Source organism: Musca vetustissima, unplaced genomic scaffold (assembly GCF_032173495.1).
Source record: "Musca vetustissima isolate MV318-11 ecotype Yass unplaced genomic scaffold, APGP_CSIRO_Mvet_v1 utg2553, whole genome shotgun sequence".
In the NCBI taxonomy this organism is placed as follows: domain Eukaryota; kingdom Metazoa; phylum Arthropoda; class Insecta; order Diptera; family Muscidae; genus Musca; species Musca vetustissima.
In genome coordinates, this window is record NW_026886870.1 from 723,712 (window position 1) to 749,215 (window position 25,504).

The 25,504-nt window shown below is 35.9% G+C and overlaps 4 protein-coding genes across 4 annotated transcripts; 1 reads left to right on the plus strand and 3 right to left on the minus strand.

The window, feature by feature from the left end:
- Positions 1-3,901: 3,901 nt before the first annotated feature.
- Positions 3,902-5,015, minus strand: LOC133334365 (hatching enzyme 1.2-like). The gene is made up of 2 exons (XM_061542660.1): positions 4,261-5,015; positions 3,902-4,192 (listed from the first exon to the last, which is right to left on the minus strand). Exons 1-2 carry the CDS (start codon positions 4,987-4,989, stop codon positions 3,902-3,904), a joined length of 1,020 nt encoding a protein of 339 aa, XP_061398644.1. The 5' UTR covers positions 4,990-5,015.
- A 7,759-nt stretch (positions 5,016-12,774) lies between these two features.
- LOC133334366 (hatching enzyme 1.2-like) lies at positions 12,775-13,873 on the plus strand. The gene is made up of 2 exons (XM_061542661.1): positions 12,775-13,593; positions 13,658-13,873. Exons 1-2 carry the CDS (start codon positions 12,775-12,777, stop codon positions 13,871-13,873), a joined length of 1,035 nt encoding a protein of 344 aa, XP_061398645.1.
- A 249-nt stretch (positions 13,874-14,122) lies between these two features.
- On the minus strand, positions 14,123-20,909 carry LOC133334358 (cell division cycle protein 16 homolog). Its single transcript, XM_061542652.1, has 10 exons — positions 20,442-20,909; positions 20,217-20,379; positions 19,261-19,376; positions 19,029-19,198; positions 18,705-18,965; positions 18,558-18,637; positions 18,155-18,360; positions 14,803-14,996; positions 14,578-14,746; positions 14,123-14,518 (listed from the first exon to the last, which is right to left on the minus strand). The coding sequence occupies exons 1-10, from the start codon at positions 20,907-20,909 to the stop codon at positions 14,123-14,125; spliced, it is 2,223 nt and encodes a 740-aa protein (XP_061398636.1).
- Positions 20,910-22,565: 1,656 nt separating this feature from the next.
- On the minus strand, positions 22,566-24,820 carry LOC133334368 (piggyBac transposable element-derived protein 3-like). The gene is made up of 2 exons (XM_061542662.1): positions 23,409-24,820; positions 22,566-23,357 (listed from the first exon to the last, which is right to left on the minus strand). The coding sequence occupies exons 1-2, from the start codon at positions 24,818-24,820 to the stop codon at positions 22,796-22,798; spliced, it is 1,974 nt and encodes a 657-aa protein (XP_061398646.1). The 3' UTR covers positions 22,566-22,795.
- Between the last annotated feature and the right edge of the window lie 684 nt (positions 24,821-25,504).

A 25,504-nucleotide genomic window follows, 5' to 3' on the forward strand; every position in this document is an offset into this window, starting at 1 on the left:
ACTCACAGAGAAACGCGTACAAATTTGGAATCGATTGGGTTTGAGTTATCGTGCCCGCCATTCGCAAAAGAGAAAAACGAGTTTAAAGTTTGAGAAGTCCTTTAGCCGTCACATGATGCTGATACAATAAATCGGCTATATCTTCAAGAGTTGTTAAGATTTTCACTTCAAATTTTGTAGCGACATTCTTGAATTAGTGTAGATTCGAATTAAATCAAAAAATTATAATTAATAACTTCAGTAGTGTTGGTGGGTTATTTGGGATACCATTTGTTGGGGAGAATATCCCAACAGAAAACTAAGGCAACTGATGAGGATTAGTGGCGAGATCCGAAGCTATAGTCTTCCCTGCATTACCCCTCGGCGGACAATGTATACATTCGTTATTAATAAATAGATGTTTTTTATAAAAACAACAAACTGGGATTCAGCCTGACTATTTTGCAAAAACAAGAGGTAATTAATAACCTCATTCCTAAAAAAATGAGGGCAATTAATAACCTCATGCTCAAAATGTTGGATCTCAGATGTTCATATCTGGCAAATATTTGCAAATGTTCCATTTTAATAATCCTATCGTCATATTGTGTTCTCCCTTCGTCCATGATGTGTTGCCCAAAAATCGTATTTACTTTTCTGTAAAGTTTTATTGGTATTGGTTCCATGGATTTATGAAAGGTGGGGTATAGGGCGACCGGGCTCACTTCCGTAATGATTATTTACCTTCAATCAGTTTATTCAGTGTTGAAAATCATTTGTACTCAAAATTTTACTAAAAATCGGTACCATATAAATTTATCGCTATTAAGGGAATACATTTCCCATTCTCGATTTCCAATTTTGACAATTATCAACCGGGTGGCAAATAAGCATACATTTTGTAAATAAATTAACAAGATGTTGTTGTTTTTTGTAATTTTTTGAAAACATTTGGAATCGATTGGAGATTTTGAGTTATCGTGGCCGCCAATCGTAAAAACACTGTTTCGAGAAAAAAAGGGAGAAACCACAAGTAGTTTAATCAAACTATTTTGGTGGTCACTTGTGATCACTTCTTCGATAACACTGTCCGGACAGTTTATCTTATAGTTTAAACAAAAAATTACCTACTGAGCGTAATTTTTTATAAAAAAAAATATATGTTCACATAGTTAGGTACATCTGCTGAAATCCCAATAGAGCTCGCAATATTTAAGATAGGGTTTTGAATTTTGCATTACTACTTCTCTTAGGATGCTTCGTATTGAAAAATATATCGGCCCACGTTCTGGTATATTTCTCATATGAAGGAAACCGCTCAATATTCGAGTAGCAAATATTTCTACCACGAATGAAGATTTTTTAATCCGTCCCATTTCCAATATTTACTCATTCTGACATATTTTAGTGCGACTTGCTATGTGAGACAATGTGAGAATGCGAAAAAGGTTGTTCATGGTAAGTGAAAAGGGCGGTGGACGACTGGGAATTAATTTGCTGAATAAGCCTTGGAGTGCGGAAGCAGACCTCAAAATGCATTACTTACTTAGCTGGCTTATGACAGAACGGTTTTTCCATAGGCCGAGCTTAAAAAAGATTTCCAGGCGCGAGAGTCTTGTGCGTATCCAATTTGAAAGACCATTTTCCGAGATGTTGTCCTCTACTTGATCTTTCCATCGGATCCGTGACTTTCCCCTTTTGTGTGAACCATCACTTGGCTCGTTTTTTAAGCTTTTTGAGCTGGGGCATCTTCATCCATTCTCACAAGATGAAATAGCCAACGTTGTCGCTGCAGCTCCATCCGTTTGACTATCTCAATGTCCGAGAATAGATGGTATAACGCATGGTTCATTCGACGACGATATTCACCATCGACGTAGATTGGCCCATAGATTTTCTGGAGAATTTTTCTCTCAAACACTCCAAGAGCTGCCTCATCTGCTTGCGCAAGTACCTATGCTTCAGATCCATACAACAGACGTGTAATATCAATGTCTTGTAGAGTGTGAGTTTGGTCTGACGATAGGTGGCCTTGCTTTAGAGTTGCTTACTCAGACCAGGGACGTACGCAGGATTTAATTTCAAATCAAGTCCTCTATTTCTTGATTTTTTTAGTTATGTGATCAGTATTTACTACATATTTATGCATAAACAGAATAAAGTGGGCTTTGCATTTGATTTTTCAGCTACTTTTTACTCGACGTGGGCTAGAAAATATTCTTTTAGCTGATGCTGTGGTTACCGGTATTGCTATTAACACTTATTCTCCTCCGGATTTCAACTCCTCCGGATTTCAAAGCTGATATTATTAGATTTGTTTATGGCGGTACCGAGGTATATAAAATCGTTCACTACCTCGAAGCTGTAGTTTTCAAGTTCCACAGTTGGTCCGAGTCTACTGGTCTACTTGCGCATCAGCATGGTCTTTTTGCCATTTACTGTCAGTCCCACTTTGGCAGACTCTTTCTCAATTCGTTCAAAGGTGGTGTTACCGCTCGGAATGTTGCACCCATTATGTGGATGTCGTCGCATCTCGTATGAACTTTCCCAGCAGGATGTTGAACAGGTCACACGACAAACTGTCACCTTGTCTGAATCCTCGTTCGGCATTGAAGGGCTCCGAGAAGACCTTTCCTACTTTAACTGCTGACATTGTACCAGTTAAAGTTATCCTGCATAGCCATATTAATTTTGCAGGAATGTCAAACGCAGACATGGCTTTAAACACCTCTGAACGTATAGGACTGTCGAATGCGGCTTTATAGTCGACGAATAGGTGGAATGTGTCGATGTGTTTTTCGTGGGGTTTTTCCATGATCTGGCGCAGAGTGAAAATCTGGACAATGGTGGATTTGCCAGACCTGAAGCCGCATTGGTATGTTCCAATAATGTCATTGACCATTGGCTTCAATCGTTCACACAGCAAACTGGATAGTTGGCACATATCGTCTTGTAGTTGACACATATCTATAGTTGGCACATATCGTCCTGTCTCATTTTTTGTGCACGGGACACAGGATGCTGAGGTTCCAATCATTGGGCATGCATTCCTCTAGCCAAATTGTACTAATCAGCTGGTGCATGCTCCTGACCAGCATCTGACCACACGTCTTGAATAGTTCGGCTGGTATCCTATCGGCTTTATTGTTCTTCAGCCGATTAATTGTTACTCTGACTTCATCTTGGCTAGGTTGTACACACTCTATTCCGAAATCTCTTATTGGTTCTGGAGTATTTTCTTTACGGTGACTATTTGATACCAGAAGTTTTACCAAAATGATACTTCCAGATCCTCAGCACGCTATCTGTGTCTGTCACCAGGATTCCATCTACATCTCTACACCAAAGCCTTCGGTTTGGTGTTTTACTCATTTTTTCCGGACTCCATTCGGACTCCTGTATATCTCGTTTTTCTTGTTCTTTCTTAATTTTTCTGAAAATACGCATCTCCTTTTCTCCCGATAATTTTCCATCGCATTACGTGTTGCTACTGTCTGCAGTGTTGGCCTATACGCTGCGTTTTTCGCCTCAGTAGCATTACGACACTTCTGATCATACCACGGGTTTATTGATGGTGGTTTTTGGTTCTTGATATAGGTCGGATATTTGTATGTGGAAAGTATGGACCAATCCGTGCTATTTCCGTGAACTAGTTTGTGTACCAGCCAGCCATATGGATTAACATTTGTAAATCGACTTCGAAATTATCTGAAATGTATTTCATCCATAGGGATCTAAAACCAATATTTCGATGAAGCAACGACGTATCAACGTTTAATATAATCCTGAAGTCAATTAACCCAAAATTGTAAAGCATAGATATTTATGCATATATAGTTTTCTATATTTTACTATCTTAATAATAATCTTTGGTCATAATACTGATACAGGTAAAGCCTTAATGATATCATATCGATATATTTCAAGCCGTTGGATCATCACCAAATCCCAAACCGGTCATTATGCCGCTAATAAAACTATTAATGATGTTATTATCAACGGCTGAGGTACCACCAACACTGCCGACACCGCCAATAGGTGAGGGTGCAGGAACGGGAAACGGAGCTGGTATCGGAGCTGGAGCTGGCAGGGGAGCTGGAATAGGAGCAGGAACTGCTGCACCATAACCACAATCATACATTTGATTTAATTTTTCAATATCCATTTCGGAGAAACCATCACGCTGACCCATTCTGGTATTGCCCATTGAACGCTAGAAGGAGTTTCAAATATTTACAGATTTCTTGAGAACTAGATTTCAAAAATTAATTTTCTACTCACCAATGCCACAATGGTGGGACGGCCATTTGTCGAAAAAGCATTTGCCGAATAATGCATAACACTACCATAATCATAAGGCACACCAAAGGCCACTGTCCTTGAAGCCTTATCGAAATTCGATGCAGCACTGGGCTGAATATTTTGATATTGTATGGAAACATAGGCATCACGTTCCTCTCGATTCTGTTCATGTAGGAAACCCAAGGCATGCATAAGCTCATGAATGGCAGTGCCAGGTTTTGACAAACAACCAGGTGATTGTAAATTAACCTCCTGCCTGCCACCCACACGACCCACCGAAGACCAACATCCTGAATTGCCGCTAACAATCGAAATATAATCCTGCTGATTGGTACGAGGTACAAAACGTATACACGTCCGACGATGATATTCCGCAATGGCATGCTCAATCATGGCCCGATCTTGACTATTGAAACGACCACGAATTTCATAGGGTACAATGCCGCCTGGCCAACGTGAACTTTGTGTGGTAATGCCATTCTTGAGAATAATTTGATTTTTCGGTACCAAGATATCACCTTCCAAATATGTGCCCAATTCTTCAGGATTGACTAAAGCGGTGTCGGCACTATAGTTAGCCACCAATTGAGCAGTGTCCTTATCATCGGGTTCACCAAACATTGCCATGCCATAGAAACTTAAATCAATGACATCCTTTGAAGGTTTTACGTTGGGTCGATCCAAGCTGTTCGATTGCACCTCAATCATTTCCTCTTCATCACCAATGCTGGGAATAATTGGACTACCCTGTGTCAGGGTGACAAGGAGGGCTAACCACAGTAGACGAAGTGCAGTATTTTTAAACATTTTCTTTATTTTATTTTTTCCTATAGAATGTCGAGCTCAGAATCCGTTAGAACTCTGTTGAATTTCTTTGATTTTCTGTGGCTATTTATACTGGCTCAGCATGGTGCCCTGTCCCCAAGTCTCTCTGTCTATCGGACAGTGATTATTTTTTAAAAAATAAGTTCTAAATATTATCTTATAGTGTTTCGTTTTATTGGTGTCATTTGGGTAAATTTTATTCACCCTAGATTTGGATGTCTATTTCCCATGCGTCCGCCCTATTAGTTTTTCTTGGCAGTCTGTGTGACTTGTTATCGTACAAATAACATTTACACGTTTTTTAGTACTTTCCAGGTTGACAGTCAATTTGTTGTTTTACTGACCTTCATTTATATGTATGCAAATGTTGTTCGGAATGTTCTAAACGGTATTGTAAACAAATTTCGTTTGCCGAAAAAGGTCTACCGAATTGTGCATAGATAAGTAAACTTTCTTTGATGGCACCTCAAAACATAAAAATGGTTCGGATTTATTTACCGTGATTAAGGTTTATTTTTATAAAAGTGCCAAAAGACTGGCAGGCAGGATGATATTGGCTAATGAGGTTGTATGCAGGACACCCCTTTTTCTGAGCCTGGAGATTTTGGCGTATTTAGGTATTACCAATTTTTTTAGTAAGTGGAGACTTCAGGCCCAACACAATTTCCGACGTTTGGAGGCCATTTAAACGTGATCATCTGCATTTTTAAATGGACTCCAGATCGTGGGAACAATTCTAAAAATCTGTCCTTTTTTATTATTTGACCTACCTAAGTTTTTATACCCTATACATTAAATTTGTCATTCCGTTTGCAACACCACGAAATATTCATCGGAGACCCCAAATATTCATCGGACAATCCCTGTACATATATATTCTTGATCATAATAAAATTCGATGTGGATTTATGCGTGTCCGTCAGTTGAAAACTTGATAGAGATCGCAATATTTATGATTGAATTTTTGCACTGACAAATTTTTCAACGGAATTGGCTGTTCTCATTGCGCAGCACATCTCCGTACTTAAAATGATTAATATTGACCCACGTTTCAGGGTAGCCCCCATATAACGTAACATACCAATATTCGGTATTTTTAGAATTTGTGATACCATTTTGAACCGAATTGGCTGTAATTTATTATTTTAGGCTCTCATTGTACACCACATGTATGCACCAAAAATGATTAATATTGACCGAAGTTTCAAGGTAGCTCCCACACAACGGTATCCCCCCAATATTCGGTATTTAGGGAATTTTGGACACGGGGTTTCAACCGAGTTGGCTGTAATTGAGTATTTCGGGTTCTTATTGCATAGCACATGCCCGCACTAAAAATTATTAATATTGACCAAAGTTTCAGGGTAGCCCCCATACAACGGTATCCCGCAATATTCGGTACTTAGGGGATTTTTGACACGTTTTTCAGTGGAATTGGCTGTAATTTGGTATTTTGGGATTTCATTGCATACCACTTCTCCGTACATGAAATTATTAATATTGACCCAAGTTTCAGGGTAGCCTTAACACAACGGTACCCCGCAATATTTTGGGGATTTTGGACACGGGGTTTCAACCGAATTGGCTGCAATTTAGTATTTTGGGTTCTCATTGTATAATACATTTCAATACAAACATTATTAATATTGACCGAAGTTTCAGGGTAGCTCCCATATTACGATTCACCTCAATATTCGGTATTTAGAGTATTTTGGACACGTTTTTCAACCGAATTGGCTGAAATTTAGTATTTTGGATTCTTTTTGTATAGTTCATGTCGATACCAAAAATTATTAATATTCGCCCAAAAATCGGATAAGTCCCTATACAACGGTATTCCCCAATATTCGGTATGTTAGAGATTTGGGACACGTTTTTCAACCGAATTGGCTGTAATTTAGTATTTTTGATTCTCATTGTATAGTTCATGTCCGTACCAAAAATTATTAACATTGACCCAAGTTTCCTGGTACCCCCCAAAATATTAGGTATTTTTTGGGATTTTGGAAACTTTTTCAATACAGTTGGCTGTAGTTTTGATTTCACTACCCATCTTTTTCTCACGTATTTTTCTGTTTGTTCAAGGTCCCATCATAACATGAGTTTTCTCCTAGAATCCCCATTACTTTCACATATTTTGAATGTCATCCTCATGAAGTTCGGCCGGACCGAACTTAACCCTTTCAGTTTAATTTTTTTGTCGGAATAAAAATCTAAAATTTTGTATTTAAGATCATATAAAGGCATAGAGTTTAGAAAAAATATGAATTTTCAGCAAAAACAAAAACATCAATAGTAACGGTACATAGGATAACCGAAAAATCGCAAAGAAAGAGAGTACTTTTAAATGTCGAATATATTCGACAAAAACACTGAAAAGGTTAGGAGGATTTTTTATATAGAGAATATTTTTCCTTTGGAAAATATATCCATAGTCTCTTCGGATTCATTGGCTTAGAGAAATATTTTTTCATATTAAAATCCATTCCATTTAATAAGAGATCCAACCTCAGGTGGAATTTTTTCTATAGTGGATATATTCAATATTGTTTTTTTTTTCGAAGTTTGGAAGGTTACAAAAGACTACTTAGATTTTTTTTGAATAGATCCTAAGGTCCTTTGGTTTTATAAACAAATATATCTTTAGGCTTGGAGCAAAAATTGTGTAAAAGAAAAAAATAATCCTGAGTTCCTTTGAACATCTTTTTCTGTTCAAAAATCCGAAGAACCTGGTAAAATATTTTCCAAAGAAAAAATATCCTCTGTAAAATTTTGTTTCTTAGTTCCTATCCTCAGCTATAAAACCCTAAGTCCTTAGGATCGACTGCAAAAAAAAAAAAATCGAAAAATCCTGACCAATTTTAGTTTCCTATAGAAAAAAACCCTTCCTCAGGTTTCTGACGATTTTTTCTATAGATAAAACTGGGTTTTCAGGTTCCAGAGGTCACAATTATCAACCGAACATATCGAAGTTTTGCACGGAGAAAGGGGATCTGACCAAGAAATAAGCACAATTATCACAATTATCAACCGAACATATCGAAGTTTTGCACGGAGAAAGGGGATATGACCAAGAAATAAGCATGACCCTTTGCATGATAAGCGGTCAATATTTAGCGGGACAAGAACCCAGTCATTTGTGTGAAAAAATTCCACAATATGCTATGTATGGGATATATATTTACTTCAGAAGAGCATAAAACGGGGGTCAAATTAACAAAAGTTTTTCGGTGTAAAATGACAACATTTTCATCTTATGGATTAAGTATTCACCCCTGGAGATGAAGGTTCGGAAAATATAACAGAGTAAGAAAGAAGAGCTGCTGACCTCTAAACGGTCAAATATTGCCCTGACTCAGAATATAGATCCGCAAAAAGTTTGAGTTCCGCGTTAGTTGTGTAGGGTACCATATTTAGACATAACATCCATCTAAAATTATCGCGTCATTCAAAGTATTCTGAATGTCTCTGGCACATTTTTTAACTGAAATTAATGTAGTATGGCATTCCGTTAATTCCGGCCGAACTTAATCATTCCCTACTTCTTGTATTTCCCATTTTTTGTTTTTTTTTTTTTTTTTTTTGATGAATGGGATTTAGGAATTACATTTTAAAGGCGATACATTTAGAGCTCATAAAATGCACATTTAACGACATTTCAAGGGTAATTTATTGTATGTTAGATTAACACTACCCGGAATTACTAGAATTCATAATGGAAACGTTATTATTGATACATTGTAGAGAAAAAGCCCCCCGACATTAAAGTAAGACCGATCATGCCATTAAAAAACAAATAGTTATATACAATTAATGAGGGTATTCACATTTTGATGCTCATGAAAACTAATATTATCAGATGAATATAAATTAAAAAAAATGCTTTGGAAATGATCGTTTAATGTTAACAAATTTTGGGGTATGATTCATAGAATGGTACTCCCCATTATTGCGTATTTTGGGAACTATGGCCTCGATTTCCATACCATACCATACAAAAATGTATAAATATTGGTCCATTTTTCGGGGTATCTACCATTGAGTGGTACCCCCAATATGCTGTATTTTGGGATTTTGGTCACGTTTTTTGATCCAAGTTTCCGTTTAGCTCCCAATTATTCGTTATGTGGGATGTTTTTCAACTGAATTAACTCTAATTTGATTTTTCATATTATCAATATCTGATTAAGTTTGTTAAAGCTCCAATAAACGATTCCGTTCCTTCTACAGAAGACGTTCTCTGTCTAAAAAACCTTTAGGATATCTTCAATTGATAGAAGACTTTCAGAAGTTTTTCTGTCCTTATAGATCCTCGCGTGACTTTCTGGCAGGTCGTAGGAGAGAGATATTTAAAAAAATCGTGACTTAGTATACACTACAAAAAATATTTATAATAAAAAAGAGGACTCCAATTTCTAGATGGATTTCAAGAAGTCTTCTGTTCTAAAAGATCTTTGGGTGACCTAGGGGATAATAGATTACATGGAACGTCTCTGATTGGCTAAAACATGGCACCTTGATCCCTCTTTCATCTCAATTGTGGACACCGCGGTGTCATCTCTAGTAGCTAGTGATATGATATGCAACGAAAAAGAAAACCAAACCCCCTTAATGTCGGCGTTCCCCGCAAATGTATAAAGGACCACGATCTCCAAGTACAAAGCCGATGTCATTGCCTTACAGGAAATGCAATGGAAAGGGACAGACGTAGGTAAATCAAACGATTAAGTACTGTATTACAGCTGTCATGAAACGAGATATGAATTCGGTTGCGGATCTATGGTTAACAGGAGAATAAAAGGCCACGTCTCCAGATTCATTCCAGTAGATGAGCAAATTGCTATAATCTGTATTAAAGCAAAGCTCTACTACATCAGTCTCATTTTCAGAAGACAAAGATGAGCAAAGGCATATTTTAAGAGCGCTTAGAAACATATGACCGCTGCCCTGGCCATGAAATAAACGTCGGAAAATTCAGCCTCCATGAAGAAACATCCCACCACGGCATGAGGTTGATGGACTTCGCGGCAGAAAAACCATTGATGTTAGCAGAAACAGATTCCAGCAGCTCGATATACACAAAGCCACCAGGATTTCTCCAGATCAAACAACGAGAAATCAAATTGTTCATGTTGTGATGGACAGAAGGCATTCATCCAGTGTTTTAGACGTTCGATCGATACGAAGAGCGAATATCGATTTGGTGCGGGCACATCCTCCTGTAGGGATGAAGAAGTAAACCTGGTGACAGATACAGAAGATCTGGAAGGAGCACTTTGAAAAGTTTCTGGTATCAAATAGTTGCGATGAAGGGGATACCTCAGAACCAACAATAAATGACGATATAGATTGTATACCGCCTAACCAAGATGAGGTCAGAATAGCTATTAATCGGCTGAAGAATAATTAAGCAACAGGTGCCAATGGATTACCAGCCGAACCGATGTTGGTCAGAGAGTGAAAAATGCATGACTAATGATTGGAACCTCAGCATCCTGTGTCCCGTAAGCTAAGCAAAAACAAATGAAACAAGACGATACGTGTCAAATATAGAAGAATTAGTCTACTTTTCATCGCATATAAAATGCTATCCTGCGTGCTGTGTTAACGACTAAAGCCAATGGTCAATGACATTATTGGACCATACCAATGCGGCTTCAGACCTGGAAAATCCACTATATACCATATTTTCACTCTGCGCCAAATCCTGGAAATGACCCACGACAAAACCCTTCTATTCGTCGACTATAAAGCCGCATTCGACTTCCCAGTCCGTTCTGACGCGTTTAAAGTCATGTCTGAGTTCGGCATCCCTGCAAAATTAATACGGCCCTGTTGGATAACTTTTACCGGCACAAGGTCAACATTTAAAGTCGGAAAGGACCTCTCGGAACCCTTCAATACCGAACGAAGATTCAGACAAGGTGACAGTTTGTCGTGAGAAGGTGTCTGCCAATGTGGGACTGGCAGTAAATGGCACAAGCTGATGGTATCCATGCGCAAGATCTCCAGTAGACTCGGACCAAATGTGGAACTTGAAAACTAAAGTTTCGATGTAGTGAACGATTTTATATACCTCGGTACTGTCATAAAAAAACTAATAACATCAGCGTTGAAATACGGAGAATAATAGCGTTGATGCTATGTACTATGGTCTGAGTAAGCAATTCAAAAATAGGGCCACCTATCGCCAGACAAAACTCTATGGATCTGAAGCATGGATTCTTACGCAGGCAGATGAGACAGCTCTTTGAGTGAGAGAAAGATTCTCTGAAAGATGTACGCGCATATATGCGTCGATTTTAAATATCGGCGTCGAATGAACCATGATTTGCACCATCTATTCTCGGACATCGACATAGCCAGAAGTATCGAGCTGCAACGAATATTGGGCTAGGTTATATTGAGAATGGATGAGGATGTTTCACGCGGAGGGGAAGACAACTAATTCGATGGAAAGATCAAGTGGAAGACAACATCTCGAAACATGGTCTTTCAAATGGGAAGATCTGCGCACAAGCCCGACGCGCCGGAAATCTTTTCTAAGCTCGGTTTATGGAACAAATGTTCTGTCTTAAACCAGCTAAGTAAGGAAGTATACCGGGCGATGACTTTATATGTTTTTATCAAAAAGTTGGCATCTATATTGAGGTACCAACAGAAGTTGCCCTATAGACCCAATCTTCGGATAGGTATGGTGGAATATTACTATGTGATAACCGTGGATTCACTTTAAATTAAATTTACAAGTTTTTAAAAATTTGACTCTTCGGAATCGATCTTGGTTTGGCAAAAGTATTACGATTTGCAAAGTTTGGATTTCGTAACTGGATTAACAAATTTTCAAATATTGACACTGTAGGGGAGGTACTAGAAAGAGTGGGCCGACCGCACAAAGGAAATAAAATAACAATTTAAGGGCAAGTAAATTAAGTGGGATCCTACAATGGACATTTTCTGGGAAGAAGTTTTTTTTTAACCAGAATTACAGTAACTTCGGTTGGGGGAATGTGTTTTATTATTCACCAAGGGCCAGAAATTTTAAATTATAGCCACTTTCTGTTAAGGAAATGTGAATAAAACCTTCGAAATACCGAATGCCGTCAAAAGATGGACCCATATAAGAAATATTCTGCAAATATGTTTCCCCAAATCTCTACAATTCTCGTTTGGAAAATACGGATAAAATCTTCGAAACACAAAAATTTCACAGAGATGCACCCTTCAAGAAACCACCATGCCAAATCACAGCCACATGAAATATATAATCCAAAATACCAAAATCAGAATTTTATTCTGATCAAATATTTCGAGGGGTTGAAAAAAATTAAAAAAAATCAGTAACTCATGAAGAATTTCCCTCAAAACGGGGTTTTCTTTTACTCCAACGTTCTGATAACTCGAAGAAATTTATTCATGGAAAACTTTAAAGAAAACCGCCGATTTACAAGAAACGATAAGACGTGTCGTAGCAAGAAAAAGAACGAAGCGGAAATATGTAACAGATAATATTCAAATTTCCAACCATTTCCAAATATATGGACGCTACCACATGCTGGGTGGGTATAAATACCGAAAAAGTTTTAAGGTACATCATCAGTTATCCCTTGCAAACATTAGCAATAGCTTAACCCATTCCCATTCGTAGAATAACAACTCCAAATCAAAATGTTTAAACTAACTCCAGTTCTATTGTCCTTGGTTTTGGTGGTGAGCTATATAAAAGCCAGTCCAATATTAAAACAATTGAATGATGATGAAGATACTGTGGAAATTTCGGCCAATACTTTGGAAGCACCTCCGAAATCGAAAGATGTCATTGATTTAAGTTTCTATGGCACGGCCCTGTTTGGAAAACCCGATCATAAGGATACCGCCGAATTGGTAGCAAATTATAAAATGGAAAACTCCTCAGTAAATCCTGAAGAATTGGGTTCCTATTTGGAAGGCGACATTTTAGTACCCACCGATGGTGTAACAACTAAAAACGGTCTGACAACTCAAAGTTCTCGTTGGCCAAATGCTGTTGTGCCCTATGAGATTCGAGGTAATTTCAATGGTCAGGATATGGCAATCATTGAACATGCCATTGCTGAATATCATCGTCGTACATGTATTCGATTTGTGCCACGCACCTCGGAACAGGATTACATATCCATTGTAAGTGGTAATTCCGGATGTTGGTCTTCGGTGGGTCGTGTTGGTGGCAAGCAGGAGGTGAATTTGCAATCGCCCGGATGTTTGACTAAGCCCGGTACGGCAATGCATGAATTGATGCATGCCTTGGGTTTCTTGCATGAACAAAATCGCGAGGAACGTGATGCATTTGTTTCGATACAATTTCAAAATATCCAACCCAGTGCTAAGTCGAATTTCGATAGAGCTAGTCATACAATGGCCTTTGGGGTGCCCTATGATTATGGTAGTGTTATGCATTACTCATCCACTGCCTTCTCGACAAATGGTCAGCCTACTATTATTGCTATGGTAAGTGGATGCTAGAAAAAAACTTGAAATGCCTTATTGATTATCATTGTATTTGTCATTTCAGCAACCCATGGGAGATGCTAGAATGGGTCAACGCGATGGATTTTCGGATAAGGATATTGAGAAACTTAATCGCATGTATGATTGTCCGGCAAGCGGAAATGTTGGTGGTGGCCAATCCTCTACTGCTGGTAACTCCGCTGTTGATAATGCTCTCATCAATAGCTTTGTTAGTGGCATTATGACTGGCTTGGGTTTTGGTGATAATTCCGTGGCTTAAATTATCATGAGTCAAAACGAGGATGACATGATTTGAATCTTTCAACAGTATTATGTATACAATCAAAGAATAATTTTACCTATAAATTCATTACATTTTATCAAACAATTTCTTTATTTAAATAAATATTTTATTTTTATTTTCTTTCTTAATAACTTTTGTTTTTAATATTTTGTTCTACTTTGTAGATAATAGAAACTAAAACTTAAAACTCTTACCCTGAATCTGTGACATTCAGTCTACATACTCTTAAATATCCATACTCATATCCATAATAACATTTGGATCAATATTATCCGAATTTGTTGATATATCTTCATCATCAAATTTCAATTTCATCCCGGTAAATTTAACCGTGGGCGAATCTTCCTCTTCAATTGTTGGAAATTGATTGGGAACTTTTGAGATTTTATAAACGGAATAGCTATCCCATGCCTGTTTACCATAGATATCATCTATTATTGAATCTTCATCCATAAAATCTTCAATGCAGGTCTTCAATATTGTTGAGGTTACAATACAATCTCGATTCAAGGCTAAACTTTTATGGAAATATGTAATGGCCTCCTCTAAATTACCCATCAGGGCATAGACGAAACCAATAGCTGTAAAGGTTTGTGGTGTTTGGGGTTTCAACAATAGGGCCTGAAGGAGAAAAAAAATGAATTATCAACTAAAGAATTTAAGAAAACCCCTTAACTCACATATTGATGATATTCCAAGGCTTCCTTGTATTTCTTATTCTTGCGACAACAATGCCCCAAATTGTTGAATAATGGTTCCCATCTCGCCGATACTTCTTCCTTATTTTGTTTGGCTCTATTCATAACTATATCAGCGGTTGTTCTAAAAACTTCTTCAGCACTTTCATAACTAGAATTTGAAATTATTATAAAAAAAGTAGGGAGACTTCTTTCCTTCCTACTTACAATTCATATTCGTATTTAATAACCCCCAATTCGTGCAAAACGAAAACATCAAGTGGTGCAATGGACATTGCTTGATAGAAGAATTTTTCAGCCAATTCCAAATTCTTGACCAATCCGCATTCGACTCCAATGTACAGCAATGGTAAATGGCATCCACGCATTAACTGGGTAGCTTTGAAATAAGCAGCCATGGCCTGTAAGAAAATGAAATTAAAAATCAAATTTAGGAGTAAAGGTTACGACCCTATAAGGGAAATGGTTGGTTACTTCCGTACTTAAATTACCGCGGGGTCATAAACTGATAGTTAGACCTCGGATTTTGCATATTTGCATATTTTTTTAATAATGAAGATATCGAAATTCTGATTGGACACAAATTCGTTTCAAAGGATTTAGAATTATTTGAAGGGTTCATATTTTTTAATTTTTTGCATATAATGCATATGCACGAGATATACAAAAAATATGCAAAATATGCAAAACATATGCAATAAATATGCAAAAAATATGTACGGTATGCTAGGTCGATATGCGATAAATATATGCAAAAAATACAAAATAAAGGCAAAAATATGCAAAATATGAAAAAAAAAAATATACAAAATCTGCAAAATATACAAAATATGCAAAAATATGCAAAATATGAAAAAATTTGCACGGTATGCTAGGTCGATTTGCGATAAATATGCAAAATATAGGGAAAAATATGCAAAAATATACAAAATCTGCAAAATATGCAAAAATATGCAAAATATGCAAAAATATGCAAAATATGCAGAATATGCAAAAATACGCAAAAATATGCAAGATATGCAAAATATGGAAAACCATGGAAAATATGCAAAAATATGCAAAATATGCAAAAATATGCAAAATATGCAAAATATGCAAAAATATGCATAAATATGCATAAATATGCAAAAATATGCACGGTATGCTAGGTCGCAATATTAAAGATAGAACTTTGAAATTTTACACATATATTATTATTACTTCTAGGATGTTTGGTATTGGAAATGGGATATATCGGTCCACGTTTTAGTATATCCCCATATAACGGTTCATATATGTTTCCATGTTTTATACATATATTTAACAAATTTTTCATAATGCCCCAAATATCTAACAGTTGAACCATGAAATGCATACATACAAAATTTGATTTCTATAGCTTAAAAATAAAGAAAGCACACAAATTCGAGGTCAATTTTAAAAAATTTAAAAAATTATGATGAAAAATCATTTTTTTTTTTAATATATGTGAAATATGTTGCTCATATTTTTGCATATTTTGTCTATATTTGGCATATTTTATGCATATATTTTGCATATTTATTGCATATCGAATACAACATTTGAGTCCAATCGGATAAAGCATAAAAAATATGCAAAAATCCGAGGTCTACTGATAGTTCTTGAATAGGGTCGTAGAAAGGTTATACGCTCTATTTCGAAATCACCACTCCCTCTCTGCTAGAATTTTTGGATTTACTTCGGTATTTCTCTAGAAGGTATATAGCGGTAGATTAGATAGTTTCTTAAGAGCTGTCAAAATAAGCAGAACCATGGTTCGGGTTTTGTCTCAATCCCGACACGGACCAAAAGAATCCGTAGCAAAAATTCCAGGTAATGTAGACCCCAAGTTGAAAAAATGCACGAACATGTACTTGCTAGATTGACAGTACGATGTTGCTTGCTCCGTGTAAATGTGAGAGTTCAACCCTCCAGCCAAGTTTGAAACGTTGGATCGTGAATTATATATGTGGACGCCAGTCGTACGTCGAATTCAGAAACAGAAGTCGAAGACCCGTAGAGTTAAACAGGGAGTCCCCCAAGGAAAGGTGAAATCTCCGGAACTGTTTAACCTCTACCTTTCTGGAATTCCACGTTCACTGGGATGATTGCAGGACCCAAAATTTATCACATTTGCAAGAAGCTGATCCACTATCTATCTCATGGATATAGCTAACATTTTCCGGACGAGGAATATTTAAATATCCGCCACTAAATCAACGGCCACACTGTTTACTATATGGACAGCGGAGATGCCGCTACCTTTGAATGTTCAGGTTGATGGGACCACAATTTCAACCACCAATTGCCCCAAAGTACTAGGGGTCACATATAAGTCGTCCACGCATGCCACATCTATTTGCGATCAGGAACAAGGTTATCAAGTCACTAGCCGCAGCACTTGGGGAGCTGACAAAGAAGGATCTTCATGATCTGGAGAGAGTGGTACAAACGGTAGCCTCTAGGTCAACAGGCCTATCAAGCAGAATTGAGTCGTATTTACACGGATGTAGTTGAGGAAGCAATTCGAGAATATCGTGTGAATGATCACCCGTCTACAATAACAGCAGAAGAGCAGCAGCTACCTCAAAACAAACCAGAGTGATCTTGGCACAACTGAGATCTGCTCAATTCATATTCGGCACGAATTGACGGCGCGGTCAACAATATCTGCCCGGCATATGGTCCACATGACATGGTACACCTTTTCAACTGCCCAGCCAAACCCACTCATCTAACCCCACAACCGACACAGGTCGCAGCCTTTTTGAACTTGGAGTTGGAATTGACGGAGACGAGAAAAATTGCACGTTGCTAGGTTATGTGATTTATGGTACTGGGTGCCGCAATGATGACGGCGAACAGGCAATTTCTTATTTATATCCTGGAACCGACCTGGATATAACCTTTCTAAGCAGGCTGGTACCTCAATCATTACAGTCTTGCTCAAGCGAGATAGGTATCTACTGAGGTGGAATGAGGATTTTCTAAAAAATGTAATGGTGGCAAAAAGGGGTATGGGCCTATAAGCATGTATAAAAATTGCTAATCTATTAATCGAAAGCCGTTAAAGAAGACGGAAGGTATATCTTCATATTTCCTTTGAGTCTGTTGACTTCTATTGTCAAATCTTAGATTCTGGGGTAGATATGATTAATGTGATTTAGTTAACTTCCTATAGCCACAATATCTGCTATGAAATCTTCCTCGTTTGTTATACAAAATTTATCACTTCCAGACAACCTTCAATGATACCAGGCAAGCCGTATCGTATCCTTCATATACTCCTATTATCATCTGTTTATTACGTTATGGATTAAATTTAAATATTTTTCATAGATGTTTCCAACAGATAAATTTCCTTAATAAGTAGTAAAAAGTATCTATTTAAAAAATACAAATAATTGGTCTGTCCCAGAAACTGCAAGAATGTAAATTTTTTTACTACGATAATATGGTATGATAAGGAAGAAAATAGTAAAAATTAGTAGATTCTTGCAATACGGGAACAGACCTAACGATCCTGAATTTTTTGAAAATGAAATTTATTTTTTTTTACCTGATCATGTTCATTTTCTTTGGCAAATGAATGGCCATACGCCAACCAAGCTGGACCATATAATCTATCTAATGAAGTTGCTTTGGAGAGATAACGTCTGGCAGGATCACTTTTACCAATTAAATCATAATAGCAACCAACAGCATACCATGATATGGCTTTATCCGGATAACGATCTACCAATTTGTGGGCCACATAAAATAGTTCTAAAATAAGAAAATAATTCAAATATAAGATAGTGTAATATTTTCAATTAGATACTGCTTATGTTATATATATGATATAATAAACATTTAAAATTAAATTAATATCTTTCTTAAATGTGGAAACATTTAAATCTTTTCAACAACGGAAAATCTCTAGTTATTCCAAAATTGTCACAATGATCATGAATATAACTTACTATTATAATCACCAAATTCCACCAAGCAACCAATTTGCACTGTAAGCGCACCATTATGATAGGGATCAATTTTAAGAAGCCTTTAAAAGTAGCAATAAAAAATAAATGTAATATCCTATTAATGACTTCTACATAACATTGCCTTACTCATTCAAAATCTTAAAACTCTTCTTATATTCACAATCATAGAATAGTTTCTCAGCCTCGGCGGCCATAACATCGGTGCTTTTTTGTATGCGTTGCATGCTAGTTGAGAGTAACATTGATGTGGGACTATCAGCACTATCTTTAGAACGATTACGACTTGGTGTCTCCAAATGCGAACGATGTGAATCATTGATAAGCGAAGAGGCACGTGATAAACTGACTTGCAATGAGAAGGGTGGTATTTTTAAATCTTCCAGGACTCTAAAATTATAAACAATATGCTGCTTTGATTTCCTTAGTAAAAGAAGATAATATTTTTCTTACTTGTTTGCGGGTGACATTATTTGATTTTGTGTTGGTGTCATAAATTTCGGCAATACATTCTTGTGAATACTTGCATCTGAGTTCCGGGTCATTTGTATTTTATCATTTAACTCTTTAATGGACTTTAATGTGCTCATATTACCAATTGGTGTTTCTTCGGCATTTGTATTCTATAGGAAGAGATTTGATATATGATACATTTTATTTATTTTTTTATTATAAATGTTCTTACCGGTCCAATAGATTCATAATACTTTTTCAGTTTTGTTTCATATAATTTTGTTATAAACTTGGCATCGGATTCCGAGGATTGATGTTCTAGTGGCAAGTGTTGCATGAGTTCTTTTTCTGAAAATTAAAAATTAAAAAAAAAAAAACTAATTTATAAATAAGCAGATTAAAAAACTATTCTGTTAGAGTATATCGGAATTAAAAAAACACAGTGGTCCCCAGGCGATCCTCGTCTGTCACTGATATTATTCCGCCATAACCTTATGTTATGATTGACCCATTATTTATAACACGAATTTTTGGAACTTTATTAATGAATGCTGTTTTTTGTGAAATCGGAATTTCCATCACATGATACTTCTATAGGAGAAAAAGGATAAAACATCGGAAACAACTTCCAACTTATTAATAAAAACCACGAACTATCTTGAATAGCATGACAATAACGCACTATATTGTGGTCAATTAGGACATTAGGACATATCCAGGGTCTTGCTTATGGATTTCCGTTTTTTTTTTTTGGATTTCATTTCAATTTTTAAGGAAAGAATGGCTGGCTTAATAAATCTTTCGGGTCTAAACGAGGTATCTTTTGAATTCTTTAAATATTATATACGGATATCAAGAATTCGGTTACGGACAACCCAGACACATTTGAAATTTTTACCAGATTATATGGTCTTTCGGTGATATATATTTTTGTAAATGCGGAATTCAAAATGACACGGGACATTCTTTAATAAAATAATTACGTTTTTGTAGCCAGCAATTTAAAAGCATAAAATTGATACCCATATTTGCTTAAAGCGTTTTAAAAATCATGATAATATTCAAGGGGGGTTCCTGTGGAATTTTGGATTTGGATATGAATTTCCGCACTTATGTTTTTATGGTAAAAATTTCAAAACGATTAGATCAGTTTTTTTTTTATATTATTCTTTTCTTAATTTCACTTACCTTCCCATGCCATCAACATTTCATGCTGCACCAGGGCTTCTAAAGCCTCATAGCAGTACACCGATTTGTGCAATGCTTGAACATAATAATCCATGGCCAAGCCACGATTATCCATGGCCTCATATATTTTACCTTTGAGGAAACTAATTGAGGCCAATATTTCCTAAAATACAATTCTTGCATTAAAGCATATTTCAAATGAAATCCTAAATTCCACAGCCTTACATTCTTACACTCCTCTTCACCGAACAGCAAACTTGGACCCTCCATACCAACACCATCCAGCGGTTGATTGATTAACGACGAAGCCAAATATTCAATATCCACCGTGTTGATGACCACAATAGCCTCATTGTATTCCTTCGCCTCATAGAGACTTTCCAGCAATAGATTATAGCACGGTATATGTGTCTTTTCCAGCTTATGCAAACGTATCGTATGGGCAGCTCGATGATATTCCTTTAGCAGAAACATACACTGTGCCTGGCAGTAAACATCTTTGGGATCATTTTGACTCAGACAGCAAACCTTTTCGGCCCAAAATAAGGCAGTTTGATAGCGCCTCATATCACAGAATTGTTTTACCAATTTCCTATAGTGTTCGACATCAATAGCACCGCCACTGCTTCCTCCACCATTGTTGGCATCACTTGTGCTGCTTGTATTGTTGCGCATTTCACTATCACCAGTCATGGTGTTCCTTTTGGCCACAAATTGTTCTTTTTTTATTCCAAATGGTTTGTTTGGAACCCGGCAAAAATCCAACAAACGCTAACAATGAAGTGCAACAAACAAATTGGTTCAAACGAATTGTTCATTGAAATGAACTATCGGAACTAACTACATTTGGTTCCTGAACCATACAGAATCATTAAAACATAATTGCGCCAAATTCGCTTTTTAAAAACATAATTAAAATAAAGGTAATTCTTTTTTTTATTATGAACTAGAATTGTACAATTAATTCATGAATTGAAGATGAAGACATTACCAAAGCATCTGTTTTAACAGATTTCATTTTAACGCAGTCAAATTATTTTTGGGGAACATAGGAGTTTCTTATACTACAAAGCGCCGTCTGTTTGTCAAGTGTGAATATTTAAAAAATAAACAATCGTTCGGCCATATTATAGCATGGCAAACGAATTGACGGTCATAATTACAGCAATAGATGTATGCTATAAATAATAGTAAAACACAGCAAATGAAGTAGTTAACAGCAGGAGCAGGACGAGAAACGACATCTTCGAACGTGATATAGGTTTGGCAACAATATTAAATTGTGCGAATTGGATACTCTGCATACCGTTGGCATGGAATTATAAATTTAGTTTTCAGTACGATGTCGCATTTTTTGAGGGGATGTATCCATGGTAAAATAATACAATTTGGATTAACTTGTGGTGAATCGTAAAAAAAAACAATATTGTATGTAGTGGCTTCTTCTGTCAAATATAAAATAAATATATGCAAAAAGTTGTAAATGTTATGATTACTTCCCAAAATCGTTTAGGGAATACCATGAAATGGATGAAACAAAATCCATAAAAAATCATATTCATTGCATTTAATGGTCTGTTCCCTTACTGCAAGAATGTACTGGATTTATTTTCTTCGATATCATAAAGGAAAATTCGTTATCGTAGTGAAAAGTGGTAGATTCTTGCAGTACGGGAAAATTGGATTATATTTCAATTGAAATTAGGAATTTATTTGACATGGTATTCATAACAATACCCCACATACACAAAATATGCCCTACCTTGCATGGTATAACAATAGCATGGTATAATAATAGAAGGTAATAGCAAGTGTTGTTGTACAACAAACGATACAACAATCACATGGAAATTTGTTTTTGTGAATAATACTACACATTTTTCAAATGTTTTTCCAAACATTTCAATTTCAATTCGAGAATTTCATATGTAATTCGAAAATTCAATTTGCAATTCATAACATTTCAGTTGTAATTCGAGTATTTAATCGACAATTCACAACAATTCATTTGTAATTTAAACTTTTCATATGTAATTCAAAAAATTCCATCTGAATTTTTAAGAATTTCATTTGTAATTTGTATATTTTTATTTGAAATTCAATGAATTCAATTTGAAATTCATAAAATTTTACTTGTAAATCATAATATTTCAGTTGTAATTCGTAAAAATTCATTTCAAATTCTTAACATATTATTTCAAATTCGAATATAATAAATAAATTGAACAATAAGTGGGGTAGAATTTTTTTATATAGTGAAAAATAGTATTAAAAAACAAACTAACATATATATATATATACATGACAAATTTAAAAAAGATATATATACATATATATCCCTCAATAGCCTGACTTTTTCTTTTTCAATGAAAAAATTTTATATGATGTATTTTAGGACCCTTAACAATGTTTGTTCTACGACTTTTCACAATTTTGAGTTTTGGACATTTTAGGGGAGGTTTTGTGTGTTGGTTCTTTGAAGAACCACCAGGCACTCCTTTGACAAGTAAAATGCATATGGTCTATATATGATTTTTTTTATATTTTCATTTAAATTATATATATTTCAGTTCATTTATTCAATGTTTTGTATGATATTCTAGAAAGCAGTTTTTTGTTGATTGGAAACATAATTCTACCTCACATTTAATGCAATACACTGTTGTTCTAGATGTGCAATTGGGCATTTTACAGCGAGGTTTGCCTGTTGTTAGGTATTTCGGGAAGTGCCCAACATTATCAAACCGCACGTCACTAGGCGGCATTACTACCCGAACTCGTTTTGGCACATTTTCAGGGGTCTCACATTCTCCAGTGCTTCTTGGACGTCCTTTCCTTATAGATTGTGTGCCAGATTTGACTAAAACTTTGCTGACGTCTACGATAAATTCGTGCAAAGTCAGCATGTTATTTGTACGAGGAGATGAAGAGAATTGGCGTTTATATAAAATCCATGCATTTATCATGGCCATGTCCATCATATGGTATATAAGACGATTTGTCCATTTGCATGACTTTATTCTTATGCGGCTTCTACCAAAGCACGAATCCATAAGATCAACACCTCCCATGTACTTGTTGTACTCGTGGATTATCGCAGGGCACTGAATATTTACGTTACACTTATTTTTTTTGTCAAATCTAAAGAAAAAAAATTATATTCAGTAAGTAATTGTTGAAAGTATAAAATACCTGGCAATCGTAGGCGCGTCATCAGTGTCGTTTGCATTTGTCGATTTCAATTGCTTGATGCCAAGCAAAGTCGATGCCATATTTACAACTTTGTTGTCCCTCCATGCTATAGTAGTTATATCTATACCATGAATACTGGTCATATATTCTTCGCAGTCTCCTCGATTGGGTAATTTTTCTGGCAATTTGCAGCCAGGAATTCGGTTACGTCGAACTGTTCCAAGCCCATAGATTCCCTGGGTGCGTAAATAAGCCAATAAAGGAATAGTTGTGTAATAGTTATCGAAGAAAATTCTGTAGTTCTTGAAACGCGGAACTCTACGAGCAAGCCGCACCACAACATTTGCTGCTGCTCCCAAATCTAGTTCATTTTCCAAAACATGGTCTTCATTGCCAGAATAAATTTCAAAATTATAGCAGAATCCCATATCGTCACACATCAAAAATAACTTATTGCCCCACGGGTGAGGCTTGTCTGGCAAGTATTGTTTCAAATAGTGCTTAATTTTTGTGGCACAAATTTGTTCATCCACACACAAACGACTTCTTTTTGGAACAGAGTCAAAGTTTCTATTTAAAGCATCAATAAGCGGACGAATTTTATATAAACGATCAATGTTTTGTGGACGCAATCCTCGTCGACGTGAAGGAGCTGGTTCTTGAGCTGACGGACGTGGCATCTTACTGTTGTCATTTAGATGCAAAAACTGGCGTACCTTGTCATATCGATTTCTCGTCATGGTATTCATAATAGCCGGTATGCCAAATTCACCCCAATATGTCCTGATACTTGGGTACTTGAAGACGGACATCAAATATGTAATGCCAAAAAAGCGTTTTATTTCGTCTGGCGTTGTATTTAGAGGTTTCAATGAATCCTTTTGAATTGCGTACAAATTGCTTTGGCCTACAATATTAGAAATTATATCGTCATTTACAAAGTAAGAAAAAAATTTGTTATCTAGTGCCATTATTTCTGTTGTCAATTCAGAATCGCTGCCAAACTGAACCCAACTAGCATGATTCTGCATATGGTTTTTCTTCCAGATACATTTTTTAAACTCGGAAGAGTCCTTGTCAATTGTGATATCTTTGTAAAATGTTGCAATTTGATGCCAGCGTGTGCTATCTCCAGTAACAACTATATCTTCATTTTGAACACTCTCAACAGCAGTTGGTTCCACACTCACAACTTGTTCAGCATCTAATTCGTTCCCATTTTCGAACACATCATCTTCCAACTGATCAGTGATATTCGCATCATTATTTGTCACTATATTGAAATCGGGATCGTCTAGACTGTCGTCGTCATAATCTGATATATCACCAATTTCACTTTCTGACCATTCAAAATCATTGACGAATGCTTCAAACTCTTCAGCCGTGGTAAAATCTTTGTATTTACATAGCATTTCTCTATGAAAAATTAAAAATTAACACTAAAATAAGAAAAAGACGCTAAAGCACTAACGAATTTCACTTCTCTAATGAGTGCCTACTGGTTCTTTGAAGGACCAAAGGACTTTTGCATGAAAAACACAAATAAAAAAAAATATATTGTTAAAAAGATATTTACATGGTTTGAATATAGTGCACAAATAATAAAAATTAATTTTATTTGGTTCTTTTGGATCAAAAGTTTTGATTTCAATCAATTTGAAAAAGCACGATTTGTTCACTTTGAAGCTTTTGTGTGTTTTTCTGATAAACGTCAAAAATCAGCTGTTCAGCACCGAAAAGCATATGATTTTATTTTCCGCTAGATGGCATACATTATAAAGAGAATATTTGCTGAATAAACATTGCGCAAAAAAGTAACATTTTTGAAAAACAAGTCTCTAAAGTTGAGGTTCCTGAAGGGACCACCAGGCTATTAAGGGATATATATATATATATATATATATATATATGCGGTTTTTAAAAGAATGAATAAAAATCAACATTAAGGTCTGTCAATAATCTATATAAATTAAATTTAAATACATACAATAAAGTTCATGATGCAAAAAAGCATAAAGTATATATATAAAGTATATAAAATTATGAAGTATATTACATTAATATGTACATACATTATTACCCACCTTAATGTGTTA

What these genes read in the sequence shown, in the direction of transcription:
- LOC133334368 (XM_061542662.1), bottom strand. Translation starts at nt 24,820, where the DNA reads ATGCTATGTAAATACAAAGATTTTACCACGGCTGAAGAGTTTGAAGCA. An exon ending in GACGCGCCTACGATTGCCAG is followed by an intron (nt 23,358 to 23,408) that starts GTATTTTATACT and finishes TTTTTTCTTTAG; the next exon opens with ATTTGACAAAAAAAATAAGT.
- LOC133334365 (XM_061542660.1), bottom strand. Translation starts at nt 4,989, where the DNA reads ATGATTGAGGTGCAATCGAACAGCTTGGATCGACCCAACGTAAAACCT. An exon ending in GTCCCACCATTGTGGCATTG is followed by an intron (nt 4,193 to 4,260) that starts GTGAGTAGAAAA and finishes AACTCCTTCTAG; the next exon opens with CGTTCAATGGGCAATACCAG.
- LOC133334358 (XM_061542652.1), bottom strand. Translation starts at nt 20,909, where the DNA reads ATGACTGGTGATAGTGAAATGCGCAACAATACAAGCAGCACAAGTGAT. An exon ending in GGAATTTGGTGATTATAATA is followed by an intron (nt 18,361 to 18,557) that starts GTAAGTTATATT and finishes TTCTTATTTTAG; the next exon opens with AACTATTTTATGTGGCCCAC. An exon ending in AAGAAAATGAACATGATCAG is followed by an intron (nt 14,997 to 18,154) that starts GTAAAAAAAAAT and finishes ATTTTCTTACAG; the next exon opens with GCCATGGCTGCTTATTTCAA.
- LOC133334366 (XM_061542661.1), top strand. Translation starts at nt 12,775, where the DNA reads ATGTTTAAACTAACTCCAGTTCTATTGTCCTTGGTTTTGGTGGTGAGC. An exon ending in AGCCTACTATTATTGCTATG is followed by an intron (nt 13,594 to 13,657) that starts GTAAGTGGATGC and finishes TTGTCATTTCAG; the next exon opens with CAACCCATGGGAGATGCTAG.